Genomic DNA, 22,295 nt, shown 5'->3' on the forward strand with positions numbered 1-22,295 from the left:
GTGGTGGCATCGTATTAACCTGAAGGTTGTCCTGCATTGTTCTTGGTCGCTTACGAGATCTGACATTAACTATTGAGCATGTCTTTGATAAATACCAGAAATTAAAAATGTAGTAATAGATTTAGACTAATTTATCTGACTTGTTGCTAAAGTAATTGACTGACGAATACACCTGTTGACATATTGCAGTGGTTAGCCCAAACAAAACTTGTTTTCAGACTACCTACAATTAAAAAATGCAGTAGACCAAGGCTGTGGAAAAATTATATTGAGTTGGCAAATAAAAGAACAGATTGAGAGAGTGCCTGGAGAATGAGTATTGTTCCTCCAGAGACTTTGGAAGGAGGGTGTGGTTCTTACTTGCCATCTAGAATCAGCACTTGTGGCAAATGGTGTTACATTTCATCCAGTTTTGGCAAGCAGGCAATGGAACCTGCTGGAGGTGTAAGACAGCAAATGATGGCTTCATTATTACGATTTCCTTCCATTCTCATGTTGCAGTATTCTCACTTGTGGGATCCTCTGTCTCAGGTGACCCAAAATTCCGGCTCCTGTGCAGAAGCTTAAGCCTGGTTGCTGTAAGGTGCGTGGGACATCATATGCAGGGCCATAAATGTGACATCTGCACGCACAGACCTCAGAACTTCCTGTCGCAGTCAAACATCAGCTTGCTCGCTTCACTTCCTGCTACAGAAAATGTCTTCAGAAAAGTACCCCATTGGGGAATTTTTCTTATTTTATTTAGGCTTGGTTTGCTGTTGCTTCTTATTTAGCCGATGTCATCTAGAAAGGGGAAATGTAAGTGCGGCTGCCAGATTCCACCCAAGGATTCCCATGAACTTTGGTTGTTCTGCTTAGGCCAATCCCACAAACATACAACCTGTAGCATTTGTCAGTCGTTCATCCTGAAAACCCTATGCAGTCATCTGGCAGCCCAGAAATTATTTGTGGAAAACCAACAACTCAAGCCTTTAGCCATACGTATGGAACCCAAATCGGCCGTCGAGGTGGAGCCACCTAAAAAGAAGGCCAAGGTCTCAAGGTCTACTGCTACTGCTCCGACGTCTGACGTCCCACCACCTACCGGTCTAGGGGCTGAGGGATGTCCGGATGAACTGGAGACTTCGGCGGGTACCTTGATGGAAGCTGCCCATGAATCTCCAGCAGGCACGTCCATGGAGATTACTGCAATGCCGGCTCCAGCTGATGTTGAGGGGGAACTGGGCGTCTCTGGAGCAGTGGCAGAACTAGGCTCTGCTCCCACAGGCCTGATGCTCAATGCTAGGCCTTCACCTTCACAAGCAGTTGCTAAGACTACTCCTCTAAAAAGGAAACACAAGACTAAGCATCTATTCTCCACTACTGAAGAACAGCAAGACTGGCAAGCCTTTTCCCAGTCCTTGGCTCAAGCCTTTATGGCCCTCAGGCCCACAGCTTCACTTGCGTCAGCCTTGCCTACCCTCAGCCCTAGGCCAGCTTCAGTTAACTCCATTCAACCTGTTCAAATCCAAGAGGATGATTCCTCCTCCTCCTCTGATGAATCTCTTACATGCATCTCCCAAATAGCTTCTCCCCTGGAGTATTGTTCCTCAGATGAAGACTCCTTTGGAGGAGAATCCCCTCCTGAAGATATTACCTTTGGAGAAACTATCTCCAAAATGAGGGAGTACTTCAAATGGGATGCCACTCAGATGACTGAGGTGCAGCAGAGATATTTTAAACTCCTACAGATGGATTCCCCCTCTCCCTCTCCTATCAACCCTGTAATTTCAGCCTTCCTGGATGCATTTGCTTCAGCATCCAAGACCCCCGAATCGCAGTCTCCAGCTCCTAAAAGATTGGATAGGTTTTACAAAGTCCCTTATGACCACAGGTACCTCATTAAACCACCCATGATGGACCCAACTGTCATTATAGCGGCTCCAGACAGACAATCCAGGCAAATCTCCTCCTCATCCCTTTTGCCATCCGACAAGAACAGTAAGGTCATGGACAGACTGGGGAAAAAGATTTATACTTCTTCCACCCTGGCCTTTAGAGCCATGAATTATCAGACTCACATGGTTAAATATGCCTTAGACTTGGGCTCCCAGGCAACTTCCTTGCTTTCTTCCTTCCCTGATTCACTTACAAAACCCCAGGTGGTTTCTAAGCTCTCCTTAGCAGCACAAGTTGACATACATTCTATAAAAATGCAGCTATGATGCTGTTGAGGCTTCTGCCAGATCTGCTGCCTCAGCTTCTCTACTGTGAAGATACTCCTGGCTCAGATTACAGCCACTCCCTGATGATTTTAAAAACAAAATCTTGGCTGCACCCTTAGACAACAAATTCCTGTTTGGCTAAGGGTCCACAGAATTATTTAAAAACCTACAGCAAAAAAGCAAGGAACTCCTGGAACTCAAACATGTGTTGGTCTCACCAGTTCCTAAGTTTTATAGAAACTACCCTTTTAAACCCTCATTTGTCCAGAGGGGCCACTGCCCCTTCTTCCTCCTCATCAAAACACAGGAAAGGGTCTAGAAAAACAGCATCCCCCAGGACTGCCTCTGCACAGCCCATCCCCAGCAGCCCTTTCCAGATAGGCCCAACAATGCGTGACTGCCTAAGCTACCTTCTGCTCTCAGCCTGCCTGTCTCACTGTCTACCCATCTGGAAAAATATAACTTCAGACTGCTGGATCTTATCCATAGTGGAAAAAGGGTACTTTATGTCCTGGCAGGAAAACCCCTACCACAAGGCATACCCTTTCCTCCCATAAAACAGCTCCACCTAATACTCCAGATCATCCTGTTTCTGCTTTCACAAGGAACCATAGAAAGGGTCCCCACAGACCAAGAAGGACAGGGGTTCTACTCCAGGCTTTTTCTGGTCCCCAAAAAGGATGGCCCTTGGAGGCCTATCCTGGACCTCTCCCTGTTAAATTCCTTCCTGCAGGTTCCATCCTTCCACATGCTATCCCTTCAATCCCTTCTTCCACTACTGCCACCCAGTGCGTTCATGGCCACTTTGAACCTGAAAGAAGCATACCTCCATATCCCCATCAAACCACACTACAGGAGGTTTTTACGCTTTGCTGTGCCATCATCACACTTTCAGTTTACTGCCTTGCCCTTTGGTTTATCTACCGCACAAAGGGATTTCACGGAGTGTCTCACCCCAGTACTAGCCTACTGTAGAACAAAAGGCATCCAAATCTACCCCTACCTGGATGACCTCCTCAGTCTAGCAGAAGAGGCAAGTACTCTTAAAGCTCACTTAGAATTCACTATGGCCCTTCTCCAGAGTCTGGGGTTTACTCTCAATCTGTCAAAATCCTCTCTCACTCCAGCCCAAGACCAAACCTTTTTGGGTTGCAGAAAACAGGCAGACCTGATGAAGACTTTCCTTCCTCAAGACCAAGTCTCTTCCCTCAGCAGTTTCTTTTAGGAGTTACTTCTTGTCAACCACATCTCGACCAGGCAATTCCTCTGGCTTCTAGGCCTCATGGTAGCTACTCTTCCTATATTGCCCCTGGCCAGGCTACACATGAGGAAGTTCCAGTGGTACTTGAAAAGGTCTGATCTCAACACAATCACCCCTTGGAATTATAGGTGCCCTTCCTACCCTGCCTAAAGACAGAGTTGAGGTGGTGGATTCATCAAATAAACCAGAATCCAGGCCTCTCTCTCCAACCCAACAAACCAGTGCATTTCATGCACACAGATGACTTGGATCTGGGGTGGGAGGCCACTATGAACAGCCTCAAGGTTCAGGCTCAGTGGGAGCCTCCCTCCAGAAAAAGCATATCAGTGTGAGGGAAATGACTGTTCTCCTTCTAGCCCTAAAGACCTTCCTTCCACTGATACAGGCAGGCCCCCTCCAAATCTTCACAGACAACACAACTGTGATGTGGTACATCAACAAGCAAAGGGAGGACCAGATCAAACTTTCTGTGCAGGCTTGTACATGAGAGCTGACCACCCAGTACAATGTTACTCTGCAGGCGGTCTAGATTCCATCTCAACACAACTATCAGGCAGATGCCCTCAGCAGATCTTTCTCTCAACATCACAAGTGGATGTTACACAGAGATGTATTCTTGGATATTGTCCACCAGTGGGACACCCACAGATAGATATGCTTGCCTCCCCTCAGAACAGACAACTTCAGCTTTTCTGCTCCAGAATCCCCTCCCCACTAGCTTGGAGAGTGGATGACTTTTCCATTTCTTGGAAAGGGCTGTTTCTTTATGCCTTCCCCCTCATTCAGAAGGTCCTGCTAAAAATCTTGCTGGTAACTCCCTATTGGCCAAGGCTGCATTGGTTCCCCCTTCTTCTATCTCTTGCCAAGGGCAATCACCATGAGTTGCCTCACAAGGTGGACATACTCACACAGCAGAAGGGATCCCTCATTCACCCACACTTAAAAACCCTCAGCCTAACCCTGTGGGTGATAAACTTCTGATCCCTTTCAGACACCTTTATTTGGAGGGCATGCTTTCTATCCTGCAGGAGGCCAGGAAACCCAGTACCCGGAGATCTTATGTTTCTAAATGGAAAAGGTTTTCCAGTTGGTGTTTTCAAAGGCAACTAGATCCCTTTAAAGAGGATGTCCCTCTAGTCCTTGGCTATGTGTGTGAGCTTCTTAAATCAAAACTTTCATACTCTTCAGTGAAAGTACACTTATCTGCCATTTCAGCCTGCTTACCTATGGACCCACCACTACTTTCCAGGTTGAAAGTCAAACTTTTCTGAAGGGGGTCCTCCATGTCAGACCACCTAGAAAACCAATCCCCTCTCCTTGGGACTTGAACTATGTTCTGGAAAAACGTACCACTGCCCCCTTTGAACCTGCAGCCTCTGCTTCATTACAGATATGTACCTGGAAGTCTGTCTTGTTAGTAGCCCTTACTTCAGCTAAGAGAGTCTCTACATTGCAAGCAGTCATGGCCTCTCCACCCTACATTGTCTTCCACAAAGACAGGGTATCTCTTCGTACCACCCCCTTTCATCATGCCATAAGTGGTCAATGAACTCTCCCTCAACCAGTCTATTCACTTATCCACCTTTTTCCCTTCTCCACAAAATGACAATGAGAGAGTGCTTCACTCCCTTGATGTCCACAGACAGCTAGGATTCTATCTGGACAAGACTAAGAACATTAGAAGGTCCAGTCAGCTCTTTGAATCCTTCCACCCCAGGGCCATGGGGAGAGCTGTATCCAAACAGGCTATATCCTCCCAGATATGCATGAATATTACCTTCTGTTACTCTTTCCATGGCAAAGACTTAGCCTATACTATAAAAGCCCATTCTACTAGAGCAGTGGCCTCTTCTGAGGCTTTCCTCAAGGGCCTGAATACGGCTACTATCCTAGAGGCAGCCACATGGTCCTCTGTATATACTTTCACCAAGCATTACAAGTTGGACAACACCTCCAGAGCTAAGGCAGCATTTGCAAGGGCCATCCTCCAAGGTTTCCTGGAGACTGCTACCTCTTCCTCCACCCTTTCTTCTGCTTGAGCTGTGGTACTGTCCCACAAGTGAGAATACTGCAATACGAGAATAGAAGGACGTATATTAGTTGTGTAAAATCTTATCATAACCATAGATGTCCTTTTCTTCCATGTTGCAGTATTCCTGCCCTCCTTCCTGTTCCCCTTCATGACATTTTCCTTCTCTGGATGGCATCTTTGTTCCCCTTAAACTGTTGTCTGACTGGGCAGTCAGTTCTGAGATCTGTGCGTGCAGACCTCACTTTTATGGCCCATGGTTTATGGCCCTGTGTGTGAAGTCCCATGCACCTTACAGCAACAAGGCTTAAGCTTTTGCATAGGAGACGGACATTCAGGTTGCCTGAGGTGGAGGATCCCACAAGTGAGAATACTGCAACATGGAAGAGAAGGACATCTATGGTTATGGTAAGATTTTACACAACTAACAGCATGGATGAATCAGTGAAGCTTTAACTCATTATCTTCTACTGGTAGTCAGTCAATGAGGTGTTATATTCTGGACTCTTTGCAGGCTGGACTGTATTGCATGGAGTTCAAACGCAAACAATATTTAAATGTGAGAAAAATCATTTTAGCTGAACATATAAAGCAACTTTTCCTTACATGTTCAGTTAAATAATATTCTCAAATTTAAACCAAACTGCTAAATTGCAGTGCTGAATACTGCAAATTCAGTATTACAGTTAACTTAAACTGCATCAGAATTGCTATGTGAGCTGCCTTTTAAGCACTGAAGGCGTGAGAGAGACAAAGCAGCCCCATGCAGCTAGTGCTGCAGAAGTAAAGTAGTAAACAGAATACTTAGCCCTCAATGTGTGAATGCATTAAGCAGAGCTACATATCTCTGCTGTTTTATAAGTTCTTCCACATATTGCTGTAGTCTTTCCTCACAAGCCCATACTGTCTAACAAAGAAGACCACTGAAGTCCCATGGAAATTTACAGGGCTGAGTTGTTGTTCAGCTTTAAGCTCATAAGTGATTATTTAGAGTCTGATATTCATTAGTCAACAGGAGCCTCTGGGAGTTGTTTTTTTTTTTGGGTGGGGTGGGGGGTTCTGATTCTCTAAATCGTGTTGGTTTTGTAATTTTCCATTACATTGTTAAATAAAATCAAGAATTCAATACACAGGAGGTTCAGGTTCAAAAGTTTACTAGTGTACATCAGGAGGCAAAAAACGTACAAGTACAGAATTTTGTCTAACATGAAACAGGAAGTGTTATAGATTTTATAATCTTTACATTCAAGTTGTGCCCACCTTACTGACGTGGTATGTCACGGGGCAACTACATCACTTTAGCTTACAGTCCTCTATTCATAAAAACTGCTGATGCTGTATATTTTAAAAAAGTTTTCCTCTGTTAACAATACGGCCTTGCTATCCACCTGGTCAGATATAATGTCTTTCTGTAAAGTTACTTCTTCAAGGTTTCACATCAGTTCGAATGTAATAGCAGATTCAATCTTCTAATACACATCTTTGTTCACTGTAACACTTTCCCACCAGCTGCATGCTATCTTAGTAACACATATACAAGGCCAAATCATCCCAGCAGGAAAGAGCAGAAGATTTCATTATTTCACATATTTAATTTCCTGACCCAGCAGATAATCACTTGTGAAAAGCATAAACATTAAAACTTGCTAAGCTAGCAACTGCCAGAGTTGGAGGTCAATTTGCTACAAGCCACACTGCAGTTTCAAAACTACTTGCATTTACACACTAATTTATCCTTTCTGTTATATGATTAATAGAATAAAATGCATTACATACTACTTTGTTTTTAAACTAGCATTTCACATATATTCAAATACATATTTTTCTAACATTTTCCCTCCTACTAATACTTTTTATTCTATTTTGAAGTATGTATAATGTCATTTCATCGCCTAACCTTTTCCACTAAGGATTTTCAGCTAGGTGAGTCATTCGATCTATACTTCAGAAAAAATGTCATCTGAGATCAATTTTTCAATCTCAATATCTTGGTACAAAGTTTCAGTAACAGATACATCAATAAAATCTTTGATTAGTCTTTTCATGCAGGGAATGCCACAACAAACACATGCTCCTATTAGGAGTATACCCACACAAATGGCAATCAGAATGTTCATTAGGATTGAACCCCCCCCCCCAAATAGATTCTGGAAAAAGTTCATCAGTGGGTTTGGGCCTGGTTCAGTCATGGCTGATACTTGCTGAATTACCTCTAGGTGGTTGTTAATTTCATGCCTATTGTCTGGTATGTACGCACAGCATTCTTCTTTGATAAGCCCGCACGTAGCACCTCTCGCCGCTAGGGTGAAGTCAAGAGCCATTCGATTTTGTAGCACAACAGTTCTCATTGCATTCAGTTCATCAGTCACCAGTTCTAGGGTAGAGACAGTTGCATTACTCATTACTTCGAGAAGTTTCGACAACTTCCTCAGCTCCCAGATCGATTTGACTGCTCCATATGCTGGGAATATTCCTGCCCAAGATATACCACTGTCACTCAAGTCCATATGAGTCAATTTACTTTTGTCTTTCACGTTATTATGGTCTTTCCAGCCAGCTTCGATCCGTCCAACTGGATTTACAGGTTTCTTGACTGGACCTCCAGGTTTCCGAGCTACTTTTCTTATGTTTCGTATCTTACCCGAAGGTAATTCTGCAGTATGTCTTATTGCCGGAACCAGATAACCCAAAAAACAACTGCCGGACCAATTCTCAGGTAACCATTTATATGCTTTTTTTCCACAAATAAAATAACAGTTTTCTACTTTAGTACTAATACGCATTAACCGTGTATGAAACATTTTCTGGTCTATAACTGACAATTGTTTAAACAAAACAGGATTCTTGATAGGTTGATAGGTTGATAGATTAGTACTAAGCTAATTGCCCTTGTGAGCCATTTTAAGCCTAGCCAATTATCCCTTGTGAGGCTCAAACCCTGCACCCTGTGTTTGTAAGGCAAACACCTTAACCATTAGGCCACCCTCCCACAAATAAACAGCCCTTGTAAGGCTTGAACCCAGGACCATGAACACCACAGTCACTGACTTTACCACTAAGGCATCTGAGATATGTTGATATATCTTGCGAATGTCATTCATGGTTGTTTTCAGTGAGTTCAAATATGAGTCATAATTAGTATTGCAAAGAATATTGCCATTACTATTCTTAATATAACACCGATAAGATATGGTTATATTACAATTGCTCCAGCCCACCTGGAGAGTATCATTTTTGTAAAAACATACAATTCCTTTTTGTGTGACAGGTAAAAATAAAGCTATTTTGTCCTGTGATCTCACAGTTCCTGTATCAAAGAGTAAATTCTCCCAAGTCTCATTTATCCCCAAGGGGACAGCGGACATTATCAGTCCTCCATATGCTGTTGGTATAGCTGTACAAACCCAGCAATTTGAAATGTTCATAGTCTCTGCATATACACGCTTCATGTCTAGGTATGTGTTAAAATTTGGATGCCAGTCTATAGATGTTTTGTCACGCCTTCCCACTTTCACTTGTGTGGTTGAGTGTAGGAAAAACCACAACAAGAGGAAAATTGTCACAATTATAGTCAATAAATGTATACTCAGCAAAATGATTATGCAACATCTCTGGGGTTGATCTAAATTTCTATTCGCTTTGTTTTTGGCCATTTTGCCTTTGTTGTATATCAGTCACAAAGTTTTTATCAAGTTGAAAGTTCTTTACTGGTTTGCAGTGTGTCAAATGGACCCAGGACGTCCTCTCAGCCACCCTGACTGCAGTAGGCGTTGCCAACAGTACCTGGTACGGCCCTTCCCACTTTGGACTCGCCCAATTCTTCCTTTTCGTCACTTTCAGCCACACCCACGTCCCGGGGGCCAAAACTGCTTACTGGTCTGTTCCTTATCTGAAAAAGAGTTAAACTACAAAACAGATTTATTTGTTAACAGTTTCCTCATATAATTGGCTAATGAACTGTCAGCCTCTTGCTCTGCAGGCATGAGAGCTTTCCACTGAGGCACATAATATGCTCTCCCAAAAATCATTTCAAAGGGAGTCAAACCCATCACATTTGGAGCCGTTCTCATACTCAGCAGTGTTAAAGGCAGACAGTGTATCCGATTCTTCTGGGTTTCTTCAACTAACTTCCTAAGTTTATTCTTGAGGGTACCATTGTACCTTTCCACCAGTCCTGCTGACTGTGGGTGGTAGGCACTGTGGGTGGTAGGCACAATGGTTTTTCAAGGAGATACCAAAAAATCTCCCATGTTGCTGGATTGTTTGGTTCACAAAATGTGTGCCGTTGTCACTATAAATCCTTTCCAGAATGCTAAATCTAGGGATTATTTCTTTTATCAGGGCTTTCGCCACTGTTGCTGCATCCGGATTTTTGGTTGGAAAAGCTTCTATCCATTTAGAAAACATATCTACAATGACTAAACAATACTTTTTTCCTTCACACTTATTCAATTCTATGAAATCCATACAAATAGTATGGAATGGATACAGTGGCATAGGAAAACTTCCTTCCTTGGGTTTAAATGCCCCTTGTGCATGATGCTTGTTACAAGTATGACAAGCTGCACAAAATTTTTTTGTGTAATTTGTGAATCCATATGTTTGGAATATTCGGTTTACTAACTGTACCATCCCCCCTGTTGAGACATGGCACTGCCCATGGCTCAACAAAGCTGCATATCTAAATAAATTAGACGGCAATATCGGTTTCTTATCTTTGGAAATGTACAGTCCATTTTCAAGAATTGCGCCTTGTTTTTCCCATTTCTGTTTTTCTGCTTTTGTAATAAGCGTCTGCATTGTTTTTAACATGTCTAAATCTAAAATCTCAGAGGGTTGTAATTCCTTATTCAAAAGTAAACTTTCTGAGTCTGAGGCTGCTTGCTTTGCAGCTGCATCAGCTCGTGCTTTGCTTTTCGAAATCTTATCCTTTTTTTTTGTATGAGCTACACATTTACAAATAGCTACTTTGGTAGGTAACTGAATAGATTCTAATAATTCCAAAATAAATTGCGCATGATGAATTGGTTTTCCACTAGATGTTATCATTCCTCTATTTTTCCATTGTTGTGTAAATACATGTACTGTAGAAAAAGCATACTGACTATCAGTATATATGTTTACACATTTGTCTTTTGCTAAAGTACATGCCCGTGTCAAAGCTATCAGTTCTGCTGCTTGTGCAGATAATTTATGTGGTAAGGATTGGGCTTCTAGAATTTCAGTGTCTGTAACTACTGCATACCCCACTAGATTCTTTCCTGTAGGGCCCCTTCTGCATGAGCCATCCACGTAATATGTCACCTCGGCATCATCCAAGGGCATATCTGTAAGATCTTGTCTAGGCAAGACTAATTGTTCAATTTCCTGCAGGCAGCTGTGCGGTATGCCATCTGTAGGAGTTGGGAGTAATGTTGATGGATTTAATGTCATACATCGTTCAATTGTCATATGAGGTTGGCTCAGCAGTATAGTCATACATGAAAGATGTCTAGCAGGAGAGAGATATGCTACTTTTTCTTGCAGTAAAATTAGTGAGACTGCATGAGGCACTCTCAATGTGAGAGGGTGGAATAACACCACTGAGGTCGAAGCCTGTACTGCCATTGAAGCTGCAACTACTGCTTGTACACAGTGAGGCAAAGATCGCGCCACTGGGTCTAACTGTGATGAATAATAGGCTATGGGGCATTGCTTGTCCCCATGTTGTTGCGTCAGCACTGACGTCATATATCCTTGCTTGCAATCTACGGTCTGAAAGAACCGTTTGTGATAATTTGGGAGTCCTAAAACTAATGAAGAAGCTATCAACTGCTTCAACCTGCAGAAAGCCATTTCTGCTTCAGGTGTCCATTGTAAAATATCTTGTGCTGCCATTGGTGTCATATATTAAGTCAGTCAGTGGAGCAGATTCCAAAGCATAATTTGGTATCCAGCTCCGACAGAAATTAGTTGTTCCCAAGAAGGACATCATTTCCTTCTTGCTTGCTGGTTTGGGCGCTTGCAAAATTGCTATTTTTCTTTCCTCGTCTAATATTCTACCCACATTGGATATTACATATCCTAAGTATCTAACTTGTTTTTTCCAAAGTTGTAACTTACCTTTGTTTACTTTGTGTCCTTGTGTTGCTAAAAAGTTCAATAACGCTACAGTATCCTCCCTGCATTGTTGCTGGGTGGGGGCTGCTAGCAAGATGTCATCTACATAAAGTAGAATTTGACTACCTCCCGGTGGGGTAAACCCTGCCAGGTTGCTAGCCATTTCTTGTGCAAATATTGTTGGGCTCTCACAATATCCCTGTGGTAGTCGAGTATAGGTATACCTTTTACCCTGAAATGTAAATGCAAACCAATATTGACTATCAGGATGTATAGGTATTGAAAAGAAAGCATTACTGATATCTACCACAGAAAAATATTTTTGTTGCGGTTTCAAATCGTTTAACAAAGTATGTGGGTCTGGCACCGTGGGTGCTCTGGCTATCACTGCATTATTTACAGCTTGTAAATCTTGAACCATCCGCCATTCCCCGTTTGCTTTTTTAACAGGAAATAGGGATGTATTACATGGTGAATCAGGAGATTCTACCAGTACTTCTTCTTTGAGTAATGCTGCTATTATAGGCTTGATTCCTATTTCTGCATCTTTTCTCAAAGGGTATTGTCTTTTCTGCGGTCTAAAGGCTGATTTTGGTGTAATTGTAACTGGTCCTGCTGTTCGAATAAGTCCTACATCTGACTTTCCTGTCGACTAAAGAGTCATTGGAATTTCACATAAGGCTTTTTCTTCTTCTTCTAACAAAAATGCTAATCAGCTGTCCTCGCTAGATTGCAAGTGTACAGCTGGATGTGTCTGTGTCAACCAATTCAGTTTTTGTTTCTGTATCCCTTGTTCTGACAGTTCTAAGTCAGTCTGTTTCTCCCATCTTGTCACCTTTTCTCCTCAGTCTGCCCATTTTACATTTTTGTTCTTTGTCAAGCTGACATGTGGTAATCGATTTGATGTATATAATGCAAGGAATTCTTGAGGTAATGAACAGCTAACTACACTGTTCCCCTCAGTATCCCACTACAAAGTACGTAAAACTAATCTAGTTGCACGATTTCTGAACAATTCCTGCTCATACTCTCTATCAGGTCCTGGTGTAGTACAGTAGTATAGAGTACAGTGTGACAAATGCTGTCGATCCGTGTCGAGGGAGAGGGCTTTACTGATGGCTACGTTCATCAGTTCCTTGGTTACTGCCCCTGGACCAGTCGTGACTAGGTCCTGCCTGTACCAGTAAAAAGTTTTACCCTCCGATCGCACCACAAAAGTATCCATTTGTCTCTGCGCCTCCATACCTTGTACAGTTGGAACTACTGCTATGCCAAATATCTGCATAAGGTCCCTGCCCAATAGGTTCACTGGACACTTTTCAGAAACAACAATTTTACTTCTTTGGGTCATACCTGAAACAGGGTCAGTTATTGCTATATCATGGGAAAGTGGTTCCCTGTATAGCTGTCCGTTTGCAGCTTTCACTAGTATATAATCAGGTGATTCAGAATGTTCTGTTAACTTGGAGGGGTGTATCAGGGTCCGTGACGCTCCTGAGTCACACAGGAATTTGACTTCCCTTCCCTCCACCAGAAGTGTAACTTCCGGTTTCGTATCTGCTAAGTAGAGCTCTAGGCTTAATAATGCTAAATCCAAAATTTCACTTCCTTCATCCTCCATATCTACTTGCACTTCTTCTACTCCTTCTATCACATTTACATTTGTTTTCTGTTTATTAACTTCTCCTGATGATTTCTGACTTTCGCATGATGTATCTTCACTATCATATAGTCAGTCCTCATCTCCCTTATCTTCTGTAATTACCTTTTTGTTCTCCTTACAATCCCTTGCTAGATGTCCCTTTTTCCAGCACTTGAAGCATTCACCTCTCTTTTTTCTCTTCAAAATCTTCTAATCATTTGTCAGATTGTTTATTTCCCTGGGCATTTTTCTTCCCCTTTTTACCTGACTGTAACACAAATACTTCAGCTCCGTCTTTAGTAGTGAAGACTTGCGCCTTCTTTTTCTTCTTGCTATTAAAATGTCTTTCAGCATGTCTAGCATATTCAAGTAAGGCTTGTAGCCTACCTGCTCGATGGTCTATCATGTGCTTCGTAATGAAGCTACTGATAGGTGCAATGCAACCTTTCAAAAATGCATTTTTTAATTGTTGTTCATACGGGGAATCATTCATTTGGTTTTCAGGAACTGTCATACCGCTATGATTATTAAAACATTCCAATAATCTAGCATAGTACCCATCTATTGCCTCATTTTCCTGTTGTATGCATTGATTAATGCAAGTCCAGTCTGCTCTAGGTTTCCATTTCTCAGAGATTCGGTCTGTAAGACCTTTCACTCTGTTGTCTAATTCTGCGTCACTATGTGGGAGTGGTTTGAGCTCTGCATTACGAGGATTCCAGGTGCCACAAATCATGTGCCAATCTGGACCTATAATTTGTCTTACTACTTTTTCTACTTCTTCCCCATTCAAGTGGTAACTCAACCTCATGCCTTATAAATCTTCTAAAAATTTCGTAAAATTAACTTTTGGATGGGGGATTCCCTCAGTAGCTTTCCGGATATCCTCCAGTGTCCATGGTCTATATACCAAGAGTGTTGGGTCCTGCCCTTCCTGTCCTGCCTGAGGATTTGGGACCTCTATAAGTGGGCATATTTCTTCCTCACTCTCATCCTGTAGGTTTCTTTCTATTTGATATGATTCTGCGTCCCTATGTATTTTACGCATTCGGGACCTAGTTTCAGTAGGATCTCTAACAAACGGTTGTGGTCTTGCTGAGACTTCAGGATAATGCGGAGGCGGACCAGCCTGTCCACTCGCTTCATATCCTGAAAAGGGTAAAGGAGGGGGCAAGGGAGGAGGAGGAGCTGTTGCTATTACTAAGTTATTATCTTCTTTGTCTAAAAATAATGTTTTTGAATTTTTAATCTTCTGTTCTCTACGATTTGCTTCCTCAATCCACCGGTGTGCCTGAGGAATGCCTAATTGGCATTGCTTTTTTCCCTGACCTCCCGCATCGGATTTAAGTTGCTTAAGGAGTTTAACTAGTGAAGTTTTATCTAGTTTACCATCAAATTCATATTTGTTAACCCATTTCGTATAATACCTAACGTTATCGGAACATTGTAATTGCATGTATTTTGCGTCTTCGGTTAGGGGCGGATCTCGTGATGTTTTAGTGCACTGATTTCCCATGGTAAAAGAAAATGTTACGTAACCTTTCTTATTACGTGATATCAAAGTTCAGTTCCTTTTCACAGTTTATCTAGAATAACTGCCTACCTTATTCTTTTACCCTGATCTATGACCAAATATACAGTACTTCCTTTTGTTCCTGATCTGCATAACAAATCTTGACAACAATATTTACTGTAACCTAGTCCCTGATCTAAAACAGAAAAAAGGCAAAATCTTCCTACCTGAGCCTCCGGTATTGAGTCGTCCAGGATCCGCTCTTCGGCCACAGATCAGAAAGTGGCCAGCCTCTTTAAACGACAATTCAGTCGGAGGTCTTTTCACCCAAGAAGAACCGTTTCGGTAACTTCTCCTGCGCAGTATTCGACCACCAGCAGACTCTGATCTGCAGCTGTCCGAGGGATTTCCGGCTAAGAAGGACCAAACTGTTAAATAAAATCAAGAATTTAATACACAGGAGGTTCAGGTTCAAAAGTTTACTAGTGTACACCAGGAGGCAAAAAACGTACAAGTACAGAATTTTGTCTAACATGAAACAGGAAGTGTTATAGATTTTATAGTCTTTACATTCAAGTTGTGCCCATCTTACTGACGTGGTATGTCACAGGGCATCTACATCACTTTAGCTTACAGTCCTCTATTCATAAAAACTGCTGATGCTGTATATTTTAAAAAAGTTTTCCTCTGGTAACAATACGGCCTTGCTATCCACCTGGTCAGACATAATGTATTTCTGTTAAGTTACTTCTTCAAGGTTTCACATCAGTTAGAATACAATAGCAGATTCAATCTTCTAATGCACATATTTGTTCACTGTAACACTTTCCTACCAGCTGCATGCTATCTTAGTAACACATAAACAAGGCCAAATCATCCCAGCAGGAAAGAGCAGAAGATTTCATTATTTCACATATTTAATTTCCTGACCCAGCAGATAATCACTTGTGAAAAGCATAAACATTAAAACTTGCTAAGCTAGCAACTGCCAGGGTCGGAGGTCAATTTGCTACAAGCCACACTGCAGTTTCAAAACTACTTGCATTTACACATGAATTTATCCTTTCTGTTATATGATTAATAGAATAAAATGCATTACATACTACTTTGTTTTTAAACTAGCATTTCACATATATTCAAATACATATTTTTCTAACATACATAATATGTTAAACAGACTTCATCATTTCACTTTCACATAATGCCTAACTGTAAATTAGAATAAACAATGGTGACAGTGACAGTGTTGCATCTGCACACTCTAATATTATTTTTTTGTAATCCTGTTATCCTGCTGCTGCCAGGCCTCTGTTTAGTGGAATCGAATACAGGAAAGCACTGCTGTACTACAAAGTATACATCAATCAGACAGTAACACCTGTGTAGCTGAGCATATATTATGAACACTCGGTAGACATACTGCATGCATGAAGACACCATGTAGCAATATATCAAACTTTGTAAAGGAAAATATTTAAACAGCTTCTTCATGAAAGATGCATACATATTTAGTGAAGTTTTCACTGAAATACACAATACAGTAGACACGCATACAACAGACCAGTGCAGTCTGAAAATAGTTAAATAATGTAAGGCTGTAAGAACTGCACAGAAAGACAAACTGGATTGATATATCACCTTAATCCAGAATACGTAAATAATGGAGACTGTGCTACATAATACTATGTGTATAGGAGGAAGTTACTGTGTAATATAGGTATAATCTTTAAGGTTTATGTTTGAGAGATTTAGAAAATAATAGTTGGTAACCAGATAGGAAAAATGTGAGGAAGAGGGTAAAGGAGACGTAACATTTTTTTTCTGATAAGAAAGGAACAAAAGTGATTATAAGAGGAAAGATAATGGTTACTCTATAATTGCAGTCTGAGTAGAGAAAAAAATCCCTGGAACTGCTGTGTATGAATGAGAAAAAAATATTTGGTTGAAAAACTCAGCGGTTGTGACTTTTAGAGATGAGTGAGATCAGGTATCTTCATATCATGTTGTTTATAATTTAATGTTAATCAATTGTAGAACCCCAAGTAATGAAGTGATATAGGTCATGTTATTTATCTGCATCAGTTACAAACTTACTTGAACATGAAGTGAGATTTAAGCTAATTTTAAGTTTCCCAGAGTTTTTGTCACTTCTGATGTGGTCTGTCATGGATTTTAATCTTTAGATGCACACTCAGAGAAAATACTGCTTTGCTTTTCTTTATAGTTTACATTGGCAAGCTACAAAATGTTTTGTTTTTGTACCAAGCCAGATCCAGCCCAGGTATCTGGACAAAGTGTACAAGCAAATATGAGCCAAGCCCTGGTTATATTGTGCTTGTATAATGAAGCAGATGTACATATTTGAATCTGTATCAGATGCTTTACTTGTTAGAAGTCATTTTCACCATAAATTGTTTGGTTTACATTCACTTTCAGCTGCACACAGATGTTGACCTAATGACAGCTAAAACTAAATCTCAAGACTGTTCTGAATCAGCACTGGTTTGCTAACCTACCTTTACAGTATGTAAAGAACTGGCTGTTTAATTGACCTGTTCTGAAATGATTTGCCTTGCAAAGGTTAAACAAGAAATCTCTGATACTAACGAGTTGCAAAACATTTTGGCCTTTCATTTTATTCATCTGTCAGAAGGGTTGGAATCTGGGACATCAAAGAAAACCAGCACAGACATTTGTAACATTTAATGCTGCTGTGGCCCATATGCTGTCCCTTTTAGTGATAACTCTCGCCACTGATTCATCTGACCATTAGCTTGGCTACCCTTTTTCCTCTCTGTAACAGCCTTTTGTGCATCCCAAATATATACAAATATAAGCAGTTTGTGTGATGTCTCTCGCAAAGTACTTGAAGCATTCCACATTCTTTCTGTGAAGAAAGCGATAACTTTTAACTGGGTTGTGCATTTTAAACATGTGCCTGTCAAAACAAGGAGTGGATGTTGTTTTGCTAGAATAGTATTAAGAATAGCATTTGTTTCTTTTAAAATGTTACTTCTTTGGTCTATATCTTTCAAGTCATGTTTCCTCAAATGGATTAAAAATGTTGAATTGTATTTTGTATAGGTAAATGAGAGCAGCCCTCTCTTTCAGTTTCAAGTCCTTTAGTACCCTGTATCGTATGCATTGATGAACAGTGGTGTTTTAGAAAATCTGTGGAAAAGAGAAGTGTTTTACTTGGGTTGACTAAAACCAGCTGTGCAGCATTTTTCATCCCTCACTTTGCCTGTATCATTTAACAATGTGATTAAATTCTGAGTATCTTAAAGTTTCTCTTAACTTTAACTTTATATTTAATATTTCCAGCTAGGCCAAGCTTATGCACTAAGAAGACCATACATGGATATCAGTGGATCAGTGGTGTAACTGCTTCCTGTACTCATATGGAAAAAGAAGTAATCATCCAAGAGATAAAGCAGGCCTTCTCCATCTTACAAGGTAGTTTTCTACGAATGATTTGGTTTGCACTGCTGGTGCTGGGTCCTTGTTTTTTTTCAGGTATTGTCCAAAGGAGGATATATGGTTAAATATCAAGTCAGCCTTCATTGCAACATGTTCCACATGTTCCAGAATAAAAATCAACATTACACATCACTAAATGCAAAAACAAAGTGCACAAACAAAACATTTTTCCAAGGGGAGAAACTGCCCATGCATCCCTACACCCCTGTATCTCTGAATATACCAACTCCATATCTGCATAATCTTCAGTGTAAAGAAAAACTTCCTTGCCCCAAGTGTTCCACAATCTCACTTTGTTAAGCAATCCATTTCTGTTGAAATTGAGAAGTTGATTAAACTTGTTTAACACTTCTAATTTTGTTAGAAAAATGAATTGCCAAGGAATAGGTACACCTCCCTACAAAAAAAGAAACCTTTTAACAGTTTCAGAGGAAGTCATTTAAGATGTTTTTATGTGTGTGGTTAATGTTGTCAGTGTATTTTAATTATTGAATCCTGAGAACAAAACTAAACATTAAATGTTGCTTTTCAAATGTTTCATGTCAGTAAAAAGTTTAAAGCAAGAATGAAAAGTATGTACGTAAGGAATTTAAACAAAATACTTGTATCAGGTTGTGTTAAACAGTGGTGAAAAAGTTATTATTTTATATGATTTTTTTTAATATGCATAATGTGGTTTAAAATGGATTTTCATATGCATTTTCTACACTGTTTTCAAATGTTAGGCTGAGACAAGCTATATACGAGACATCCTTGAGTATGTAATTGAATGTACTGTATGATTAAACAAAAGCTTGTCATGTAATCAGAGACTATTCCTAGGGATGTTCTGGTTATAAGGTGCATAGAAATGAGCATTCAGACCACATGCAGTGACATACAGAGTAGAAAGAGCTGGCACCCAAAATTCCATCTGCCTGGCCATCAAAAGTTTTGCATTTTTTTCATTGTTCATTTCATTCGTTTTCATCTACTTTCAAGGTTGTGAAGGAGCCAGAACCTGAACTACCAAGCTAGGGACTTGAGGCAGATAACTAATAATGGCCAGAATGCACATAAACTGAGGAATGCACACACATGCACGCATACATGCACACACACACACACACATACCCACACACACTCAACCTTTCTGAGGGTTACCTTTTATCTTTGTTATGTGGGAGAAATCAGCAGACCCTGGAAAAATACATGCAGGCAGAGGTACAGCATGTTGATTGTGTGTAATAGGTACTCTAGCCAGAAAATGAACCTGACAGCGAACACTGTGAAGCAGCAACATTGAATGCTGTACTTATTGTGTCACATACACTCATCTTTATCTGATAAGCAGCCATTGTCCATTTTATTACCATCCTGTGAACATACTGTCTATTTTATATTTGTAGCTGCAAATATAAAATCTGTAGTACCAGTCAGAGTACTTTTTTCTACATGCTTTTGCCTTTATATGTACCAGTCATCAGCCCCCCCTCCAGTAAGTCTTTATCCATTTGCTCTTACTCAGGCAACAGCCATCTGGAAGGAACCATCAGTCAGGTGGGTACGACGGATGCTTGACACTTTTTCCACCCACTGACATTAGCCTTCTTTGGCTCCACCTCCATTGCATCAGTTGGGGCCTGTCATGATGTGATGTGGGAAGACTGTTCCAGGAAGATGTGGTGTGGTAGCCCAAGCAGGTGTCAGCAACCCTTGCTGGTGCATGTGGGATGAACATGTTTGGAGAGAGGGCATTGGTAACCTTTGTGGTGATGCAAGTTCTTATGTCATCACAAGGAATGAACATAGGTCATAAAATGAAAAATGCTGTCATTGCTGGGTTACCAGTGAGAACACAAAGCATTTTTGTGGCTGACTTGAATGATGCTTAGAGTTGTGGATAACTCTCAGCAGCACATGTCACAATGTTATTTACCAGTCTAAGAAGTCACATACAGCCTTTATGCTTCCATATCTTTTCTGACAGTCTCCTGAGTTAAGTATCTAAGTGGCTTAATATTTGAAGTATTCCTGTGGACAGCTAATGACCATCTGGAATTTGCACAGCTACTGCTTAGAGGTGGCACACAGTTTGAGACTTCAGCACTTGTCAGATTTTTAACTCAGCCACTCTTAGAATAAGAATTGATAAGCTTGATGCTTACATAACCTCATGCAAAGTGGCATTCATGAAGAGTGGTCCACTTGGAGATCAACAGTTCAGATCTGTGTGTGATTTTTAGCTCGGTCAAATAGAAGAGAAAATGCATTGGATTTAGAGGCCAGAAATCAATCAAAGCCTCCTTCTACAAAGTCTATTCTTGTGGTGGCTTCCAACTGCTTTTATGGTACCTGCTGTCCCTCATCTACGAGGGAATGAAGTGTTCACCCATCATTAGCTGACAATGAGAGGAACAAGATAGTTATCTCCAGAATACCCCTTTAGGGGAGTAGGTACTAGGGACCTAATGATGCCCGTTTCATGTCTGACCATTTATAGTACAACCAAACTATAATCAGTTCAAGACGAGTAAGTTTTTTCAGCCTCCATAGGAAAAGCTGTTGGTGGAACTTAGGCTGAGGATGACAAGTCCTCTCACCTCCCTGCAAAGTCAAAGAAGGTTTGCTGGACAGAATTAATTAGACTTCTGCTTGCCATCTTGGACTGTCTTTGCAACATTAGAGTGCATGCTTTGTTCCACATTTTCCAGGATCTGGCCTTGGGTATGTACCTCTGAGTAGCACATTTTGATGGCAGTGCACAACCCAGAAGAGGCTTCTCAATCCTCAACAGCACCTCTGACATGCATATCCCTGGGTACAGCAAGACTGTCTTGTGAGAATCACTACCCACCTGTCATTCACTCGTCACAGGGGTACCCTGTGTGGGAGCTAAGGGCAGTGAAATGTCTTCCTCATCATTGTTCTCCTTCTGGGAGCAGATTCAGGAATGCATTTGTCCTTTCTGGAGTTAGTCAAGGATAATGTGATGTCCCTCCTTGTAGTTATCTTCAAGATGAACCCCCCCCCTCCTTTGGAGAAATGCTCAGTCTCATGAAGACCACCATAGACTGGCCTGCAGGTACTCAGCATACTCTTCCATAAATGCTAAAACAGTATTTGGGGGGGGGGGTATGATACAGAACCTCAGGGAAAAGTGCTTAAAAATGCAGTACATAAACAGCTCCTAACCTTTCCAGTTGAACTGCTTGGCTTGCATAACGCTTGAAATTGTTGGCTTAATACACTATATGAAAATTATTCTTTACCACAATATTTATTTATTTATCATTTGTATATTGGGAGTGTACCCTTTTCAATAGGGACCCAAGGAGTAAAGCTGTACACACAATGCATATGAGTACAGAAAATTATGATTACATTGTTGCAGTCTACTATGATACAAATTGAAATCCATGAGATATGTGCAAAGGTCAAAGAACTTCCTCCTGCACGTAGGTCAATGCACGGCTCCCAAATGAGATCAACAGTACAAAAAACCGGAGCCAGCAAATGGTGACTAAAAATGGGTACTCTGAGGTTGCACATATTATTCCTGACCAATGCATGTTTTCTTATAGGAATGGCAAGAAGCTTCAATCTTATTTTAATCATTATAAAAGTAGGGATACTAAATACATCACTAAGATACAACACACTCTATCAGGTCATATTTTGCGTGGGTGTTTTCCTTGTGGCCACTGTATTAATTGTAAATATATTTCAACAACCAATGAGTTCTCCAGTAGAAATTGCCCCAGAGTTTTTGACATTTACAGTTTTGTGAATTGTAGCAGTGATTGGGCTATTTATATGGCCACATGTAACTGCGGGGCTTTCTACATTGGGCAAACCTCCAGGTGCATTAGATTACGCATCTCTGAACACTACAGTAGTATAAAACACAAAAAGGTGACCAATGCCCTTTATAAACATCAGTTGGTCCATCCAACAGCAAAATTTATGTTCACTATAATTGATTCAATACAAGGGGATCGCAAGAATAAAATTGGTTGGCATAATATATTAAACTGTAAAGAAAAGAAGTGGATAATTATATTAGGTGGTCTTTTTCACCCTGGTCT

The 22,295-nt window shown here is 40.9% G+C and overlaps 1 protein-coding gene across 1 annotated transcript in view; it reads left to right on the forward strand.

Annotated features, from left to right (window-relative positions):
* The window catches only part of DPH6 (diphthamine biosynthesis 6), a 2,556,557-nt gene that overhangs the window by 1,357,459 nt on the left and 1,176,803 nt on the right, over nucleotides 1-22,295 (forward strand). Inside the window, exon 10 of the mRNA XM_044073989.1 lies at nucleotides 18,073-18,204. Coding sequence (XP_043929924.1) covers nucleotides 18,073-18,204 — 132 coding nt within the window. The remainder of the gene's footprint in view (nucleotides 1-18,072; nucleotides 18,205-22,295) is intronic.

Source organism: Protopterus annectens, chromosome 6.part0 (genome assembly GCF_019279795.1).
Source record: "Protopterus annectens isolate FY-2018-M chromosome 6.part0, PAN1.0, whole genome shotgun sequence".
Taxonomy (NCBI): Eukaryota; Metazoa; Chordata; order Ceratodontiformes; family Protopteridae; genus Protopterus; species Protopterus annectens.